Below are 21,043 nucleotides of genomic sequence, written 5' to 3' on the forward strand. Positions count from 1 at the left end.
TTTGTTGAATGTCTGGGAGCCTAACGACTACAGCACAGCATAGATTACATGGGCGACCCTTGGGAATATGGTTGCAAAAAGGGACATTGCTCAACTTTGGGGATCGCATAGGCCTCCCACTGTATCTAAATGGAAGGAGAACATGGACTGGTGCATATTTCGGGAAAAGACGGTGTACCTTTCCCTGGGCCGGCCCAGGAAATGGGGTAGGATCTGGTCCCAATGGAACGCTTATCGTGGGAATATATGTACCCCCCCACATGATGTAAACCCTGACGTTTCTACGTCCCCCTAATTGGCATTCAGTTTTTCCATATTGCCAGTAACTCTTTGCTTGTCTCCTTGTCCGCCCCTTTCACCCCATGCTCATCATTTGCACTATATGTATCTAACACTGGAGCTTTGCCTGCATGGACCCATGATCATATATCAATGTACTTTTGCCTTGTGAGTTTTGTTCTTTCTTTTGTATAATTGTTTGTTTTAATAAAAAAAAAATACACATTTATGCAAAGTCAAAGTTATGACTGCGATATCTGTTGACAAGGCAACCATGCAGTATTTCTCTCTGTTTGCATCAATAATTTGCTATTAATTACCTTTCTGTCTCCCACATTGAAAGCAGTTTATCTTTTCTTATTCCTATACTACTTACATATGAAACAAAAACTCTGCCACCCCCCTCCCCCATCTCGTAAATCTATTTACTATGCTATTATGGCATCATTTCTATTTTTCAGTAGCATTTTCAAAAGAGACATTGAGATATCGAGTTGCATCAGAAGATAAAAGCACAAGTTACTACTTGTGTAACTATATATCCGTAAGAGACATTAGTTAGTGATAGATTCCTTACCTTAAAATATCCCCAGGCGTCAGACTGGATCCGGAAAGTTTTTTCATCAGCAGTACCCCTGCGGGTCGGAAGGTGGCGTCGTGCGGCTCAGCGTCCGTTGCTGGCGTCATATACGCCGAGATGACGCCACGGAGACTACTTAGACGCCACCTATGCGCGCTGACGTCAGTTCTGTACACTACTCTCCGCGCCAGGAACGCAGAGCCATGCAAGAAACTGACCACTGGTGCCATAAAACTAGGGCCCTGAAAGGGATGACCTTAACCCTAGAAATCAGTTCGCAGAACGGGGAGAATGGGTGGGGCGGTAAGGAATCTATCACTAACTAATGTCTCTTACAGATATATTGTTACACAAGTAGTAACTTGTGCATCTGAAAGAGACACGTTGGTGATAGATTCCTTACTTTAGAATAGATACCCCAGCATTACCAACCCTGGTGGTGGGTCTGCGAACAACATTACACCAGAAAGTCACGGAGGACAGAACGGCCAAAGAAGCAGTCTCTCTGGACTTGACTGTCAAGGCAGTAATGCTTGATAAATGTGTGCAGCGAGGCCCACGGTGCTGCCTGACAAATGTCCCGCAAGGGAATGCCAAGTCCCAAGGCAGCAGTGGCTGCAGTTGCCTTGGTAGAATGGGCACGCAGCCCCACAGGAGGCTCCTTCTTAGCCAACGAGTAACATGCTTTGATGCATAGAATGACCCACCGAGAGATGGTTCGTTTGTGCACGGCCTGAACTTTTTTGGCACCCACGTAGCCAACAAAGAGCTGATCATCCACCCGGACTGTTGTGTGCGCTTCAGATAGAACTAGAGCGCACGTTTTGGGTCCAGACGATGGAGCCTCTCTTCATCTTTCGAAGGATGCAGAGGCAGAAAGAAGGTGGGCAAAGTGATGGTCTGCCCGATGTGGAAGGCCGTGACAACCTTTGGCAGGAAGAACAGAAAGGAAAGGAACTTTAGAAGAAAGAGCCTGGAGTACTCACTCTTCTGGCAGAGGTGATAGCTACCAGGAAAGCTGTCTTGAAAGTAAGATGTAAGGGACAATTATGAAGGGGCTCAAAGGGAGCACACATCAGATAGGTCAAGACAAGATTTAAGTCCCATTGAGACATTATGAAAGGCAAACGTGGGTGTAATGCCTTTAAGGAAGCAATTAACAACCGGGGACTTAAAAAGAGAAGGCTGATCTGGAAGCCATAGAAAGGCAGAGATATCCGAAAGATAACCTTTGATACTGCCCAGAGCAGAGCACTGCTGGGCCAAAGAGAGAAGGAACAGAAGGACCTCAGAAAGAGGGGCAGAGAGGGGATCCACAGCCTTTGCTGTGTACCATGCCACAAATTTGTTCCACCTGCAGGCGTATACCGTTTTAGTGGAGGGACGCCTGGCTGTCACAATGACATCCCAGACTTCGGGAGGAAGGTCAAAAGCTGTCAACTGTCGCCACTCAATCTCCTCTCATGGAGGTGGAAGCTGCCCAGGTTCGGGTGGAGGACCGTCCCCTGCTGCTACGGCAGAAGATCCTCCCGAAGAGACAGTCAGATCGGGGGATCGATCGCCATGCTGAGTCGCTCCGGTTACCAGTTTCTTCCGGCCCAATCTGGAGCCACAAGGAGGACTTGAGCCTGGTCGCACTGAATCTGCTTCAGCACTCTGGGCAGAAGTGGTATAGGCGGAAAGGCGTACAACAGACCGCAACTCCACTCGCGACAAAAAGCATCGCTGAGCGAGTGCCGCCTTGGAAAATTCCAACGAGCAGAACTGAAGACATTGCATGTTCTCTTCGGTGGCGAATAGATCTAACCAAGTCTCTCCCCACTGCAGAAAGAGACCCTGCGCCACATTCGAGTTCAGAAGCCATTTGTGATCCATCAAGCACCGGCGGCTGAGTTTGTCTGGCCTGCGTTCAGAGGACCTGCCAGGTGTTGAACCACAAAGGTAATGCCTTGATGTTCCACCCTTGTCCAGAGGCGCAGAGCCTCCTGACATAGGGTCCACGACCCACGGCTCCTTGTTTGTTGCAATACCACTTGGCAGTGGTGTGGTCCATGAACACCTGCACTACACTTCCCCGGACAGAGGGAAGGAATGCTTTCAGTGCAAGACAGATCGCCCGAATCTCCAAAAGGTTGATACAGAGCCGGGACTCCACCGGAGACCAGAGGCCTCTGTTCTCCGCCTCTCCCAAGTGGCCGCCCCATCCCAGGAGGGACGCATCCGTCACCACTGTGTGCTCTGGTTGGAGAAGGGAGAGGGATCTGCCATTGATCTAATCACAATTTGTGAACCACCACTGCAATTGTTGTGCAGTGTCCTCCAAAATCTGGACATGATCGGACAGGTTGCCCTGATGCTGCGCCCATTGGAACTTCAGGTCCCACTTCAGAGCCCGCATATGCCATCTGGCATGTTGCACGAGCAGGATGCTGGAGGCCATCAGGCCCAGGAGCCGGAGGGTCATCCTGACTGATACCCGGGATAGAGGCTGAAAGATTGGAATCATAGCCTGAATATCCCGGACTCGCTGCTCGGGAGGATAAACTCGAAACTACATCAAATCCAGAACTGCTCCAATGAAGGGGAGCTTCTGAGAGGGACTCAGGTGCGACTTCGGCAAGTTAACGGAGAACCCCACCAAATGCAGGAGGTCGACCGTAGTCTGGAGGTGGGAGACCACTGTCTGGGGCGAGCCCGCCTTCAACAACCAGTCGTTGAGATAGGGGAAGACTGGAACCCTTGATCTGCGCAGATGAGCTGCGACCACCACCATCAATTTTTTTGAACACCGAAGGGGGCACTGGTAAGGCCGAAGGGGAGCAGGGCAAACTGAAAATGCTCGTGACCTACCGTGAACCGCAGGTAACCCCGGTGGGCTGGCAGGACGGGGATTTGAAAATATCCGTCCTGCAAGTCCAACGCTACCATCCAGTCTCCAGGGTCGAGGGCAGCCAAGACCTGAGCCAGAGTCAACATCTTGAACTTCTCCTTCCAGAGGAAGCGATTGACGTTCCTGAGGTCCAAGATGGGGCGCAGGCCCCCTTTCTCCTTTTTTTGGACCAGAAAGTAGTGGGAATAACAACCATAAACTACTTCTGGCCCAGGAACGCGCTCGATTGCCCCCATGGCCAAGAGGGCCGTGACTTCCTGTTGGAGAACCGCAAAGTGATCCCCCGACATGCGCTGGAACTGTGGTGGCATGGCTGAAGGGGCAGACTTGAAGGGGAAGGAGTAGACCATTCGAACGATTTGCACCACCAACCTGTCTGAGGTGACAGAACGCCATTGGGGGAGGAGATGTTGAATCCTGCCACCCTCCGGCCTGGGGTGCACACCAAAGCTCGGACTGGGAAGGCTTTGAGACGGATGTTGCAGGAGCGGAGGTGGACTGACCCGCACGCTGGCCCCCTGTTCTGCCGTGGCAGCCATCACGTCCGCGGCCGAGCTGAGGTTGGTTCTGCGCAGGCTTCTGGCTGAACGAACGTGTTGGGGCGCCCATTCCGTGGCCACGAAAAGAACGAAAAGTAGACGTGGCCGGGCACGTGGTGGGAGACCCAATGACTTGGCCGTAGCCCGAGAGTCCTTAAAAGTTGAATTTTTTGGGGGGCTCAAGCTACCTGTCTTATAGTTAATTTTCAGATAACAAATGTGATCTAGAATCCGAGTCTTGGAAATATATGTTGGGGTCTGCTTCTTTTTGAGGTGTCCACTCTGTTGCCCTTCCTTCCTCCAGAAAGCAATCTGCCGTAGCAGGAGCAACTCCAAAGCTGAAAGCCCAACAACACTGGCCATGGGAGTGACTAGCAGTTGTCATCTGGATATCAGCCATAGTGATAAGTGCATCAAAAGGTTAGCCCAAGACATCAGCGCTACTCTTTGATTCTCGAATCAGCTCCATCTTCTACCGGAGATGTGCTCAAGCTCCTTCTTTCTGACTTCTCTCTGAATCAATGAGCACCCTAGAAGTGTAGTGGGTATTACCCTAAATCTTACTCGTTTGCAATAGTTGGGGTCGGAGGTCTTATACAGAGTAAATCCAATAGATGGCCCACAGGCTACCTGACAAGACCTCTGCAACTCCCACGCCACATTCTTCCACTGCAAGATCACAGACATACACGACAGCTTCGGACCCCAGACAACGCCCCCAACCACCAAACTAACGACCCCCCACCTCCAGCCTCAACGCATGGACCCCCATCAGCACCGAAGACACCACCCGCGTCATGAACAGCATCCACTCCGGCTCCCCCTCCGACCCATGCCCTCATCATATCTTCAACAAAGCCGACACCATCATCGCACCCCACCTCCGGAACGTCATTAGCAACTCCCTCACGTCAGCCACATTCCCTGAAAGCTGGAAACACGCAGAAATCAACGCCCTACTGAAGAAACCAACAGCGGACCCCAAAGACCTCAAGAACTTCCGCCCCATCTCTCTCCTCCCCTTCCCGGCTAAAGTCATCGAGAAGACCGCCAACAAACAGCTGACAGCATTCCTCGAAGAAAACAACTCGCTCGACCCATCCCAGTCTGGATTCCGAGCCAACCACAGCACCGAGACCGCCCTCATCGCAGCCACCGATGACATCAGGACCCTGATGGACAACGGAGAGACAGCCGCCCTCAACCTCCTCGACCTCTCGGCAGCCTTTGACACTGTCTGCCACCGCACCCTAATAACCTGCCTCTACAACACTGGGATGCAAGGAAAGGCCCTAGACTGGATCACATCGTTCCTCTCCGACAGAACCCAGAGAGTCCGCCTCCCTTCCGCTCCGAGGCCTCCAAGATCATCTGCCGCGTACCCCAGGGCTCCTCACTCAGCCCTACCCTCTTCAACATCTACATGAGCCCCCTCGCCGCCCTCGCACGAAAACACAACATCAACATCATCTCTTACACCGACGACACCCAACTGATACTCTCCCTCACCAAAGACCCCCTCACCGCCAAAGCCAACTTCCAGGACAGAATGAAAGATGTCGCAGAATGGATGAAGCTCAGCCGTCTGAAGCTCAACTCGGACAAGACGGAAGTCCTCGTCCTCGGACAATCCCCATCCGCCTGGGATGACTCCTGGTGGCCCACGATGCTGGGCACCGCACCGATACCCACGGACCAAGCACGCAACCTGGGATTCATCCTGGACTCCTCCCTCACGATGACCAAGCAAGTCAACGCAGTCTTGTCCTCATGTTTCAACACCCTGCGCATGCTCCGAAAGATCTTCCGGTGGATCACCACCGAAACCAGAAAGACGGACTCCCAGGCCCTCGTCACCAGCCGACTGGACTACGGAAATGCCCTGTACGCAGGAACCACAGCCAAACTTCAGAAACGCCTTCAACGCATACAGAACGCCTCCGCACGACTCATCCTTGACATCCCTCGCCACAGCCACATATCTGCCCACCTGAGAAACCTGCACTGGCTCCCCATCAGCAAGAGGATCACGTTCAGGCTGCTCACCCACGCACACAAAGCGCTCCACGACTCAGGCCCCGAATACCTCAACAACCGCCTGTCATTCTACACTCCAACCCGCCAGCTCCGCTCCACCAGCCTCGCCCTCGCCACCGTCCCTCGGATTCGCAGAACCACCACCGGAGGAAGATCGTTCTCCTACCTGGCAGCCAAGACATGGAACTCCCTCCCCGCACACCTACGACTGACCCAGGACCATCTCACCTTCAGGAAACACCTCAAGACCTGGCTATTCGAGCAGTAGCGGCACCCACCCCCCCTCCATTCAGCGCCTTGAGACCCTCATGGGTGAGTAGCGCGCTTTACAAATTGATTGATTGATAGATTGATATGCTACTGAGGCAAAACCAGTTTCGAGCCCATTTAACAAAGCCCGAATCCACGGCTGCCCAATAATACAACTTAAAGTCTGGGAGTTTAAACCCTCCTTGCTTATAAGATAACTTAATGGAGCTTAAGGCCCTTCTAGCATGCCTAAACCCCCATATAAAACTACCTTCTGCACTCTCTAGATGTGCGAAATATGACTGCGGGGTCCGTAAGAGGATGGAGCGAAACGGATTTAAAAACTTTCGTAAGATGCACATTTCAATAACATTACATCTGTCGAGGATGCTGAGAGGCAGTCTATGCCATCTTCACAGCTTAGCCACGACTTGTTTGAGAAGTGGCTCATTGTTCAAAGTGATGATATCCTCTATCTGGCTGCTGAGACAGGCACCCAGATATATAGCAGTCCCTGCAAAGCCTAGGGGGGTAGGTGAGATATCTACTTGAAAGTTCCAAATTGTTTGAGCTTTTGCCAAATTTTGCTTATACCCTAGAAAAGAGCCAAAGAGTTCCGCCTCTTCTGTTATGGCTTCAAACAGGTCAACGGGAAAAAACGGCAATGTCGACTGCGTATGCAGTACGTTTTAATTCGGTGCCATTAAGACATACTGGGAGAATCCCCGTATTCTTCAGAAGATGTTTTATAAAAGGCTTGATGTATAAAGCAAACAAGTAAGATTTAAGGTAATCAAGGATGTTGCTAAGATTTGGCAAGAGATTTCTAAGCAGTACTCTCTGCCGAATATAAATCAATATACTCCCTTACTATACTAAATATTCAGGGATAATGCTGGCAAAGTCTGGCAGCATAACGGCATTAATAATCTTGGGCAGCTTTATGATGTTCAGGGATTTCGCTCATTCGCTGCATTAAAAGAGGAGTTTGGGCTCCCGCAAGGCTCGTTCTTTAAATACTTACAAATAAGGGATTATCTTTTATATGAACAGAAGATACGAGAGATACCATATACATCGGAAATACTGACAGGGGTATATCTAAATCCCGGTAATGGCACTGTTAGTGCAATCTATCATAAATTTATTGTAAATGAATCTGAAGATAATTTTCTGATTTCTGCTAAACTTAGTCGCCTTCTGAAAACTCACATATCTGTAGAAGAATTACTGGAGGCAATGGATACTCTAGATCAATCAGTTACCTCCGTCAATCTGAAATTGCAGCAACACAGGACAATATTTATGCTTTATTATTCTCCCAAACTCATCTCCAAGTGGGCAACTTTCATTTTACAGTAAAATCGCACTGTCCAAAATGCATCTTGTTCGCTGTGGACTTAAAACACATGTTTGTAGACTGCCCTTTGCTGAGCATATTCTGGAACAAAGTATCTTTCATGTTTACAAGGCAGCTTGGTCCGGAATTTCAGCTCACGGAGAAGGAAATTCTCCTGGGACTTAAATATTGGACCGACAGTGGGGAGAGGTCCTTAAACTCTATTATCATCACATGTGCTCGCCTATGTATTGCAGGAGCCTGGGTAGATACTAGTGGCCCTGATGCTGCAGGGGTTTGGATACTCCTTAGACAAGTGTTTGAGCTCGATCTAGCGCTTGCCCAGGCTAGAGGTCCTCGCTTCTGGCTTTGATTTAAACTAATCTGAGGCAGTCTCCAATGGATCTGATCCTGCACTATCTTGCTCTACTTTCCAGCTCTAGTTCCATCATCTGATTTTTTTCCCATTATCTTATGAATTGTATTATAATGCCAGGCAAAGGCATTAACTCAGCATTATATGTAAAAAGAGCGTTACAATGTATGTAAACTTCACTTTTCTTTCTTCTCCTTCTTTTCCTTAATCTCTGCTTCCCATCTTGGCATTGTTTCGATGTTATCTTATGTGCTTGTATTCTGTCATACTAATGGCTAATAAAATAATTTAATTTTTTTTTTTTAATGAAGTGCAGTGGGTAAGCCTGGCTCTCCCTTTTCCAGTGTGTCCCACCCAGCTTACAGGATTGCAGCAATGCACAAATCTGTCCAGAATGATTCCTCTGCCTCTTCTCATTTTTTCATCATGCAACCCTGGGTCTCCAAAATGGACCCCATAGTCTGTAATTATACTTGTAAAGCGCACTATTACCCCATCTCGGGGTGTCCTGGCGCTGTATACCGCTGGGGAACCCGTCCTGGCTTTCCCTGTGAGATGGTCCCTCCTGGGCACCCCCAAGGTGAAGCCAGGCATGCCCGGCGCTGATGGGGTCGTTGTGGAAATTAAGCAAGCTGTTGCCCAGAGTTGCACCCATGGTTAGCGTAGGCACCTCGGCGAGAATTATCGAGTCCGCGGACATTGACCCAAGACCTTGCCGCGTCGGGAATTGAACCCTGGTCCCGGGCCGACCTCTGCTTAAGGGCCTGCCGCTTCTAACCAGTGAGCCACACTTCTCCACTTCTCTGCCATGTAGTGTTCGATTCCCAAGCATACATGCACCCAGCAGATGAATTTAACATACATGCACTGCACAGCACTGTTTCCTTCAAGTACTGTACCTCTCACAGACACGCATACACCCTTTATTTATCCTTTGTATATAGTTAGCAATAAATATATGTGACCCAGAGATTAGTAGGTGGTTGAAAAATGAAAGCCTGATTTGATAATATGTCCTGTGTTCTTAACCCCTTCGCTGCTGGGGTTATTCCCCCGCTGTGCTGGGGGAGTGGGGCGCTCGTCATAGGTGTATTGGCTCCTGTGGAATGTCAGCACAGCAGGGGAATTCTCCCCGCACCTGAGCGATCCACGGGCCATGACGAGCTGAGCTCGTCATGAGCCCCCGAGCGCCGTGGCTCGAGCATGGTAGGGGTTAAAAGAGCTCCCCTATGCTTAGTAACTTTCTGTATTGAGATCTTCTGACGGAAAGATTGGCTTGGTCAGTATTTTACCTTTGATCATGATTTATCATACTTTGCTCAAATTGCCAAAGTTTCAACCATCAGTTTTTTAACTTGAATTTCCCCTTACTTGGAAGAAGCACCCCACTGAGGGTTTGCCTCTTTTAGGGTAGCACGTAGGGCAGTCCAAGGCCTAGTCAGTGAAGGTGGTTTGGGCTAGTAATCACCATTTGCTGGCATGCAATAACAATACTCAATAAATGATTGTACAGTCACTGCTTTTTCTTCAGAAAAAGGAAAAGTACATTTATTATGCACACACTACTAAATACAACACATTAATTTACAAATATATACATTAGACAGATGGAAAATATCATAGATGACATTGCATGATTACATTTGACCCTTAAATGCTCATACAAACATGTAAGGGAAGTCTATTGGTATGGTCAAAGATTCAAGATCAACACACCACATGTTAAATTTACCATCATCGTGTGCATAAAGGCAATATTCCATATTAACCATGTCTAAATGCACTTATTAATGTTAATAAAGCATACTGTACATTAACACTATAAGGTCTACCCCAGGTAAATATCTAATTCTGCGTAATCTCCTCTGCGCCATGCGAGCTGCACACAGTTATGTGGCTGAGCACAGCAGTAGTCTCACAAGTGCACATGTGTGTGTATACCTGCTCACTAGTAACCAGACAAGTTTTGGCCCTTACTCTTGCTGCATTGCAGCAGCCTCATCATAAAAGGATATCAGGATGAAGAACATTTGTTACATTTTCCCTGAATCATCATGTAAATTGTTTAAATCTATTTGCTCCCCGTGAATAGGAGCATTCTTTAGAAGACTAATGTCTTTACAAATCCTGAATATTACCATATTGTATTTCTAAGTTTCGCAAATTTGTTTAATTCACTATCCGTTCAACCCAAATCACCTTTATGAGTGAATCTTGACCTGCAGCCTTTGCAAATATTTAGTAAATTAATACTTAAGCATGGATTAATTCATCTAGCAACAGCAATAAGGCCACGTTTCCTTCCTTCCTTCTGATCAGTTTGTAGCATGCTTTTCTTCGATCCAAAAACAGCTATCAGGGTATTTAGACCAACAGTGCTCCTCCCACAGAATATCAAATAGCCCCGACATAGTATGAATTTTGGTTACTAACACTTTTAATAAAGAAATTCTAATGCGGTCCTTAAATATTAAACATTTTTGGTTTTGATTTTCATTTTGTTTTTTTATGAAAGTCATAAAAAGGTATGACATTTCTGTTGTATTTGAGAGTAGCAGCACTGATGCCTAGAAGTACGCATTAAAATTCTGGGGACATTAGCCTAAATATTATATACATTAAACAATGACAATATAAAATAAATAACAACGGATAAAACCAGCAAGTATTATTTTTGTTGCAATAAACGTATGTAACATTTGGGGGAAAGTTATTGCATATCCATGCAAAGGTAGAAAATGCATCAAGTGATTAGTCGAAGAATGTATTGGATTGAGTAGCGGTCTCTTACCTACTCCACATGTGGGACACTCATCCCACTGCTCTTCTGAGTTACATATTGCACCTGTGCCTCCTATCCAAGCTGCTTATACTCTTGGTGTAATTGCGCGGCAAAAGCAAGTCCTCTACTTCATGGAGTATAATCCACTATGGACACCTCTTCTCCATAGCCCTCACAGAGAAATTCAACCAGGGAATTTTCCTCTGGATTAACATTTTATTCAGAAACTGGAGTATTTTTCATTAATGCACAACCCTAAATCAGCCCCATATAATTCTCAAGCATTCTAAAAAAAATTGAGACTTTAACTTACAGTTTACAATGGCAATGTTCATCCCTCTTCCAACATTGTTCTTCTTCGCCCCCACCAATCTGCAATTGAAAGAAAATTAAGCTTGTTCAGGAAATTACACATCGCTGTTTCCCATCGTTATTAAGCAACAGTAATCATATTTATGTTTTGTTGTATTTTTTTATTTTGAAAATATGGCACCAGGCTTGTGCAGTGTATTAAAGTGTCAAACAGAATCTAATACAGAACGCAATTTAAAAAGTAGCGACTGGCAAATGATTTGCCTCAGATGCAATTACAAATACCTTACACCAAACGCAAACTGCTTTGGCCTTACAAACTTTGTATAAGATGCAACTTCTCTCTGGTAAGGCAACTGCAATGCCTCACGGTTGTGGAAAAGAGGTGTTCCATCTAGCTTGAAATGGACCTGTATCACTTTTATTCCAGGCAAGGCCAGACTTGGGTACTATCCAAGACAAACTGTATTCATTTGCAGGCCTCTAGATTTACCATTGCTGCGCCTTGATTTTAACATTGAAAGAAAGAAGCGTTCCAATGTTCCATAACATACATGTTTAAAGTATTTACCAACGATGTACTTCACAATTAATCTCCCTGCACCTCAGGGCCTTCGTATGGCCAACATGTGTGCAGTCTTTAAACGTGTTCTTCTAGGCACTTAACTGACCTAGCTACCCTCTACTGCTAGGTCTGCACGCTTCATATGCCGCTCTTCAATAAATAATAAAATTAACTGTCAACATAATGTGCCATGTGTACTTGAAATTGCCTCCAACGCATAAAAGTGTTTCATCAATAAATACTCCAGTTCTTTTTTTATTTCAAAGTATTTTATTGAAGAAAAAAAAAGTATATTACAATACAGTACAGTAGTGACATTGATTGTCGATCGCTTGGCTGGGTAGTTGGCCCTCAAGAGAGAGGGAGAGAAGGAAATAAGAGAAGAGAAGAAAATGGGGGCGGGGTGGGGGTTTTGTGCTTCCTGTGGAGCTCTTGGAGGTCTACTGGGGTTGATCGTGGGTTCCGAGGTGCAAATCTAGGGCGGCCCACATTCCTACTTTGGCTGTATGGCTCGCTGAGTGTTTTGCGGCGATGTTATCTGCGCCTCTTAGGAAGGTAAACCAGTTGAACCACCTCTTAAAGGTTGCTTTCCCAGTGTCCTTCCAGTTCGCTAGTATAGTCTTGACAGCTGCTGTGAGGAGGAGGTCCACTAGATCCCTATCTTCTTTGGACATCAGGTCAGGGGCTAGTAAGGCTGTGCCTACTCCTTCTAGGCTTAGTTGTATGTTCCCTCCCACTATTGTGTTAATGAAGTTATACACTTTGTTCCAAAAGCCCTTGACCTTGGGGCATTCGTATATTATGTGTGTCAGATCCCCTTTCTCCCTGTGGCAGTTCCAGCACTTGCCGGATTCGGTGGCACCCGCTTTAGCTAGTCGGGCAGGCGTCCAAAACAGTCTGTGTAGTAGCCAGAACTTTGTTGTGCTAGTTGGGGGGCTACTTTATTCTTGGACGCTGAGATCCAGAGCTTGGATTTCTCCTCTTCGCTAAAGGTTCTGTTGTGTTTTGTTTCCCAGAAAGACATTGTTTTTGTATTTATTGTTGACGTGCGTGGGCAAATGAGTCTGTATAGGTGAGCTGTTTGGTGGCCTATCTTGTTTAGGTTTTGCGTGTATTTTATGACGGAGGGAGTGGCATTGGAGAGGTTTGCCCTGGCTATAGCTGCTTTGATTGTAAGAAATTCGTAGAATTCGATGTTTGGAAGGCTGTGAGTGTTTTTGAGCATCTCAAATGTGGGCGGAGCATTGTCTTTTTCTAGCTGAGCAGGTATAGTGATGCCTCTCTCGTACCACTCGATGTTTGTTAGTGCCTTGCCTTTGTAAGTAATCTTTGAGTTGTACCAGATAGACTCCCATTTTGACCCTTTGATGCTTCGTTCCATTTCCCTGTCTACTCTTAGGAGTGCCGTCTTTGTGTTTTTGAGCACTGCGTTGTTCGCCTCTGGATGCTTATTGGCTGTGAGTATTGCTACTGGATTGGCCCCCCCCCAGGATGTCTCTCTCTAGATCTAGCCATACTGGCGTGTAGTACGGGGTTGGGCTGACCCAGTGTATACCTTGTTTTGCCAGACATGCTGTCTGGAAGGCCTTGAAGTTTGAAGTATAAATACTCCACTTCTGAGAGGATTGGCATGAAAATGCATTTCAACAGACCCAGTGCAGAAAAAATGCGTCACAATAAAATGTCACAAGGTGGCAGAAGAGCGCTACAAATCCGGTATGCCATTGCATAGTAGGTATACAATTAATTTATTCCGAGGCGGATTACAAATTGCAATGTACTGGAGGCACGGTAAATTTGCCCCAGTACCTTTCACTTCCAAGTTAAACCCGGGAGCCGATTTATCCAATCAAAAAAAAAACACACAGAATTCAAATTCCAAGGGGTTTAAGGCATCCATCTACCATATGTCTGTGGGGAGCTCTCTGTAGGGTGGAGGATGACAGTGAAGGGGTAGAGTAGTGGAGGGAAGGGGAAGGTGTTTCCTGGCAGGCCTCCATCAGGATTTAAAATTGTGGAATGGGGTTTGGCTGCTGCTGCAGACAGTCTCAGGCAATTTTTCAATCCAAAAATACCAGTAGAAAAAACATCAGTTCAGGTTCTCCCACAACCAACAAAAACGGGTGTTGTAAAACCAGTCCGACTGGAATTAGGCGGAGGGAAATTCCACGAGGTAATCCCTCTCCGCCTGACTTCTAAACAGCCCCTCAGTCTGCAAACATCAGTTCACAGAACATGAATGCTGTAGGCGGGACACTAAGAGGGAGAGGAGACCAAAACGGACATAATAGACCAATTAAGATTTAAAAAACTGATTGCAAAGATAAAATGCCTTTTTAAAAAGTTTATTTTAAAACCCTGGGCTGGATAGATGTGCAACATGTTGTATTCCTTCCTCCTGTCCTTCTAGAATTGTTATGACTCTTTTCTGGTTCTACATTCTATATGTGGGAGTTAGTGAGTGCAAGTCTGTCTCCTGAAGATTGTGGATGTAAAAGCTGTTATCCTTCAATAAATCTCCTATCTACTACCACTACTGTTTCCTGGATTACATCATAATTTTGGCGAAGTTTTGGGATACTTTGAGAACACCACCTTTTCATTTTTTTTACTTTAAAAGAAGTGGATACTTGGAGAAAGGATTGAAAACAGCGTTCACGCATACCTAAAGGTATTTATATTGATTGCACCTGCGCCTGAATTTTTATGTATGGATGTGCTTTGATTGCACCAGCGGCTGAATTTTCATGATTTTATAACCTTTGAATGTTATTCATGCTTTAACTTTCCTCATTTTTACCAACATCGTCTTTTTACTAAATAATATGGAAATTCCAACATTTCTTGTTAAGTAATCGTTATAATTATTTTGGAAATTGCCTTCACCTTATTTCCAGTACTTCTCCTCCCGAGTGGTGTACATTTGAATTACTGGCTTCGCGTGTACATTCGAATTACTGGCATCGCGTGAGCCCACACGCTCAGAATCTCCATTCTGATCTCCGTCTTCGATCCGTGAGTCTTTTACGCTTACACCGAACTTTGACTCTTTAGCACGCATCACGCAGCATCCTACGTCATCGTGTGTCCGCCATTTTGAATCACCTTGACGACGCTTCACATCGCCGATCCGCACGGCAGCGGCGGCTTTATGAACCTCAACATTTGACATTTTGCATCGTGATCTCTACGCCAGCAAATACATCGCGATTTCTACGCCAGCAAATAAAAAATAAAAAAGAAGCATTTTCTGTGGATTGGATTGTGCTATAACCAAGAAAGATTTCTACATCAACAAACTCACGCCACATGATTTCAGCACAACAAATAAAAAGTACTTCTGTGGATTGTGGTTTAACTAAGATAGACATCGGTGACTACCTTTTTTATTTTGGTTTATTTATTTTATTACTCATATGTGTATAATGTATCTATTTTAAGTGTCTTCTTTTACATTTTATCATACAATATTTCAACGTACTTCCTACTATGTCTAACAACATTGTTTCTCCTGCACATTTCCTACCTATAGCTGGTGATCCCAAAATGGAATGGGATCTATGGTTTCCTACAAGGAAATTAGCGCTATTGAAAAACTGTTTAGGTGGTGCTGGTCTTAAAGAATTAGAAAATGTACCTCCTATTGAAGGTGCGGGTGATCTAAATGTATTTGATGTTGTTGTTAAACAATTGGGTACTAGATTTGGAAGGAAGATAAATACTGTCATGGAACGTTTTAAATGTTATTCCCGTGCACAAAAAGAAGATGAATCAATTGAGAACTATGTAGCTGCGTTACGAACTCTCGCTGGTTCCTGTGCCTTTGAAACAATTAATTTTGAACAGGTTCTCAGAGATCAAATTATGATGAGAACTAAGAGTAGAAAAATACAAGAACGTTTATGGATGGGAACTGAAACTACTCTTAAGGCTGTATTAAACATTGCTAAAGGCATCGAACAGTTTGAACTGTTTGTAAGCGAGATCAGAGGTCAGGAAAGCAAAAACAAGGTAGTGATTCCTGAAGTTTCAGTAGTAAAAGAATTTTACAACCAAAGAAAAACGCAGTTTGTTCCCAATAAATCACAGTTTATTCCTAATAAACAAAGGGAGAATTTTAGAAGGGATATTAAACCTTTTGAAAGGAGAAATCAAATAGTTTGTTACAGGTGTGGAGGTGTCGACCATGTAGGGAGCTACAGAGGTTGTCCTGCTTGGAACAAAATATGCATTAAATGCAAACGTTCAGGTCATTTTAGCAAAATGTGTAGGTCTACTCAAAAAGTGAATTTATTGACAGATGATGAATCTGATCCTATTCCCATTGACAGTCTTGGAATTAACAGTTTGTTGTGTGTTGGTGACACCAAATGCAAAGGTTTTCCTAAAGATATAATCTTGATTGATGGCAATGAAATTTCCATGCTCATTGATTCGTGTGCATGGTATAGTATTATAGGTATGGATATTTTTAATAAATTTTGGGGTTCTTTGAAGCTATTACCACCAGATGTACAACCCGGTGGTTACACTGGTCATAAAATTGACTTGGTTGGTTTCATGTGGGCTAACATCACATTTAAAGGTAGGAGTATTGAAGGCAAAGTTTATGTCGCTACGAACGGTGCTTCCATTCTGAGTTGGCCTCATCAGCATGAGTTAGGTATTAAACTTGACCCCAATGCATCACATCCTGTGTATGTTGTATCTCCAGAAGCTGATAAGTTTACCAATTGTATTAAAGAAAAGTTTCCTGCCATTTTCACCGACAAGTTAGGTAAATTCGAGAATTTCAAACATCGCATTATTCTTAAGGAAGGAGCTATTCCTGTGAGGCACAGAGTTAGAAATGTGCCACTAGCGTATCGTGATAAACTAAAAGTTATCTTATCTGATCTTGTGGCCAGGAAGATAGTGGAACCTGTTGAATCTTCTCCTTGGGTTTCGCCAGTGGTTTTATCCATTAAAAGCAATGGCGAACTTCGGCTATGTGTTGACCTTCGGAGTTTGAACCAAGAGATTTGGGTTGATAGGCATCCTCTACCCAACATACATGAGTTGATTTCTACCCTCTCAGGTGCATGTGTATTCTCTACTGTAGATTTGGCAAGTGCTTACCATCAGGTACTTTTGCATGAAGAGTCTAAGTTTTTTACTACCTTCATAACACCAGAAGGTATGTTTCAATTCTGTCGCATGCCTTTTGGTTTAGCCAGTGCAGCTTCAGTCTTTCAAAGACTCATGAAAGAGGTTCTTGAGGGTTGTGAGGGAGCTATAGCTTTTCAGGACGATATTTAAATTTTTGGGAAGAATTTTGAAGATCATGACAGAAATGTAAACTCTGTGCTAAAACAGATTCAAAACAAAGGTTTAACTTTAAAATTCTCAAAGTGCAAGTTTAGACAGAGTAAAGTGGAATATCTTGGACACGAGATCTCTTCCCAAGGTATTAAGCCTAAGCTCAATCATATCCAAAGTATACTTAAGGCTCCTGCACCTTCTAGTAAAGAACAACTTGTGTCTTTCTTAGGACTTACCGAATTTTACAGTAAATTTGTACAAGATTATTCATCAAAAGTACATTCGTTGAGATTACTGTTAAAAAAATATGCAAAGTTTTCATGGACTGTTGAACAACAATTTGCTTTTGATCTACTGAAAAAGGAGATTCTTAACGCTCCATTTGTGAGACCCTTTGAGTTAGGTAAAGAATGTATTGTATGTGTGGATGCAAGCAATGTAGGTTTAGGTTCTGTATTAATGCAAAAAAATAGGTGTGAGGAGTATGTTGTTTCCTATGCCTCGAGAACTCTCCATGGTGCGGAGTATAATTATTCCTCTATTGAGAAAGAATTGTTGGCCTGCACTTGGGCCGTTGAACATTTCAGACAGTTTCTTTGGGGAACTAAATTTCGTTTACGAACCGACCACAAGCCTCTAATCAACATGCTAGCGGCTGGTGGTGGGAGGACTCTAACAGCGCGTTTGGCACGATTGGCTGCGAAACTGCAGGAATTCCAGTGTGTAGTGGAATATGTTCCTGGCCGTTTGAATGTACATGCCGATTGCATGTCTAGGTTGCCTTTAGATTCGCAAGTTTCCAGTGTTCATAGTGATTTTGATGTTATATTTTCCATTGGTGATGTCAACGGTGAAGGTAACAACAAGTTGTCTGGAACTATTTCAGAAGTTGACTGGAGAAATGCCATGTTTAAGGATTCTGGTTTATCCAATGTAGTGACGTACTTACAACATGGTTGGCCCGAGGAACGGAAATTATCAGGCGATGTTCTGTCTTTTTATATGATAAAGGATGAAATCATGTTTGACCAGGGTTTTGTAACTAGAGGTGATAGTTCCTCCTTGTGATTTACGGAAGAAAATCATTTCAATGGCTCATGAAGGCCACATGGGCATGTCCAGTACCAAAAGGCGTATTCGTGAATTCTACTGGTGGCCAGGTATTGATAATATGATCGATAAATGGGTCAGTTCTTGTTTACCTTGTCCTTTGAGTGATAAGTCTGTGAAACCTCTGACTGTTGGTGTTTCGCCCATTGAATTTGTTACATCTCCTTGGAAAAATTGGGAGTGGATATTGTTGGTCCTCTTGATTTGTCACCTAACAAAGACTTGTTTATTTTGGTTTTAATTGACTACTTTTCCAAATGGCCAGAGTTAAAGGTTGTGGATAAAATAGGTTCTACTCAAGTCGTGGAATTTGTGGATGAAGTGTTTTGTAGAGAGGGCATTCCTGCTGAAATTGTTTCAGATAATGGTCCACAGTTTATTAGCAAAGAATTTTCTTCTTTCCTTGAAAGATGTGGTATTGTACACAAAAGAGTGTCAAATTATAACCCACAGGCCAATGGTCAAACAGAACGTTTAATAGAGTGATAAAGGAGTCCATCCAACTTGCTGTTAAGAGCAATTTAAATTGGAGAGAAGCATTACGTGCCTCTTTATTGTCTTATCGTGTTTCCCCCAATTCTGTTACGTGTTTGTCTCCTTTTGAGATGTTAAGAGGCAGGAAGCCAGGCTCTAAACTTTTACCTTGGTGGATGAAAAGTAAAATCTCTTGCGAGCATTCTTTTGATCCTTTCAAAGTCAAAGACAGGGTGTTAGCATATCAGGAAAGGATGAAAAGGAATTCTTCTGGTTCTGTCACACATAGTTCAAAGATTAAAGTGGGTGATTTTGTGCGAGTAAAATTTGGTAGAACTTTTGGCAATAAATGGAATAAATGGTCTGACCCGTGCAAAGTTACTGAGGTTTTCACTAAGGCTGTAAGAGTTGAAGGTGGTAAGGTCTGGAACTTTAGAAGGATTTCTTTGTGTAAAATCTTGGATCCTAAGACTATTTCGCAGTCAAGCTCAAATGCCAGTCCATCTTTGCAGTCAAACTTAAATGTTGAAAATGATGTAACTTTTTCAGCCTTATTAGACACTTTTGGGTGTGAGCCACAAACAGAGATTGTCAATTTACCACAGATTGTAAATTTACCTCAAACTGAGAATGTTGATTCGCAATTTAGTGATGTCAATTTACCCATCAATGATTGTGGTACTCTAAATGATTCTAATGTGAATGCTGATTATGAAGTCTCTGGACGTGTCGTTGAACAATCTGGCAATGAGGCTTTAAGGAGAAGTGTTCGTGTTAAATATTCTCCTATCAAATTGCGTGATTTTGTTCATTAATTTGTTTTTTTAAATTATTTTTATTTTTCAAAAGGGGGAAGGTGTGTTGTATTCCTTCCTCCTGTCTTTCTAGAATTGTTATGACTCTTTTCTGGTTCTACATTCTATATGTGGGAGTTACTGAGTGCAAGTCTGTCTCCTGAAGATTGTGGATGTACAAGCTGTTATCCTTCAATAAATCTCCTATCTACTACCACTACTGTTTCCTGGATTACATCACACACAAGCCATGAATTAAATTATGCTGTCACATATTGAAATATGGGTTCAAGATATATATCTGTACTGGTGATATGACCAAAGCACATATATTTTACTCAAGCTGCCCTCATACAAGTTATAAAAATCAGTGAACACGAACACCTAGGAAAGTGTGGTACAATATATACAGATTCACAATTACTCGTTATTGCTCCAAATCAGAAACAGTTCAAGCGTGTAGTTCATATTCTAACATGCATATTACACACTTGCCGGCATAGACACCTGGACATTGATTCAGCCTGGTGCTCTATCTTCGCCTCTTTGTGTGAGTTCCAAAACATCAGGATCATATTTCTGGCAGCCAGCTAACTTCTGATAACCAGCGTTGATGTTCTTGTTTGTGTGTCGTTTTATTACTAAATGAAACGTACTACTGTCTACTTTTATACTGCTAGTTTGCATTTGTAATATTTTACATTACTGTGCTAAATGATGACTGCATTCAAATCTGTCTTTCTTTGTCTTAAACAATTCAGCACCTGGAAGCTGCATTATGGCTTGTGGCGCTATAGTAATAAAACAAACAGTATATAAAAACATTTAATGGTTACCGTGAAATACAGATCACCAGCAAAACAGAGGACAAACTTTAAGAACATTTGAAAAGAGTATTTGATCAAAAAATACTTAACAACACAATACCATCCTTCTCTAAATGTATCCTTTTTTTCTGTCAAGCAGCTTCACTTTACTCCTTTTCTTAGTTGATTATTGCACAATTTGTGAATTGTTTCAAAGTATATTTTGCACTCACAAACTGCTCGGCGGGCAGTGCAGCTGCTAGTGTAAATTCTAGTAGGAAAAAGATATTGTAAACGCACACTGGCTTAGACGCATACCTGCGACACGGTTAGTAGCTTCCTTGCACTGGTGTGTTGTTTTCTCAAATATTTTTTACTTTTCAATGTTGAGGTCACGAAAGGAAAATCTTTCTGGTTAGATTTACCCAGGGCCACTGGGATTACAGGATTCTCGTGCTCTGTTTTAGCACAACTATGAATTTGCCACCCAATCCATCATCTGCTGCATAATTTGCAAGTTTTTAACAAAAATGCCTTGCTTCTAGCTCAAACAGATAAACTATTACTAACGATGTTGCCACTTGTTCCCGAGCATTAGCAGGTCATTTGC

General features: G+C 44.0%; 1 protein-coding gene across 1 annotated transcript in view; it reads right to left on the reverse strand.

Moving 5' to 3' along the window:
• Positions 1-21,043, reverse strand: part of FAM3B (FAM3 metabolism regulating signaling molecule B) — a 269,994-nt gene that overhangs the window by 41,215 nt on the left and 207,736 nt on the right. The window contains exon 4 of the mRNA XM_078656815.1: positions 11,385-11,443. Coding sequence (XP_078512941.1) covers positions 11,385-11,443 — 59 coding nt within the window. The remainder of the gene's footprint in view (positions 1-11,384; positions 11,444-21,043) is intronic.

This window comes from Lissotriton helveticus, chromosome 8 (genome assembly GCF_964261635.1).
Source record: "Lissotriton helveticus chromosome 8, aLisHel1.1, whole genome shotgun sequence".
In the NCBI taxonomy this organism is placed as follows: Eukaryota; Metazoa; Chordata; class Amphibia; order Caudata; family Salamandridae; genus Lissotriton; species Lissotriton helveticus.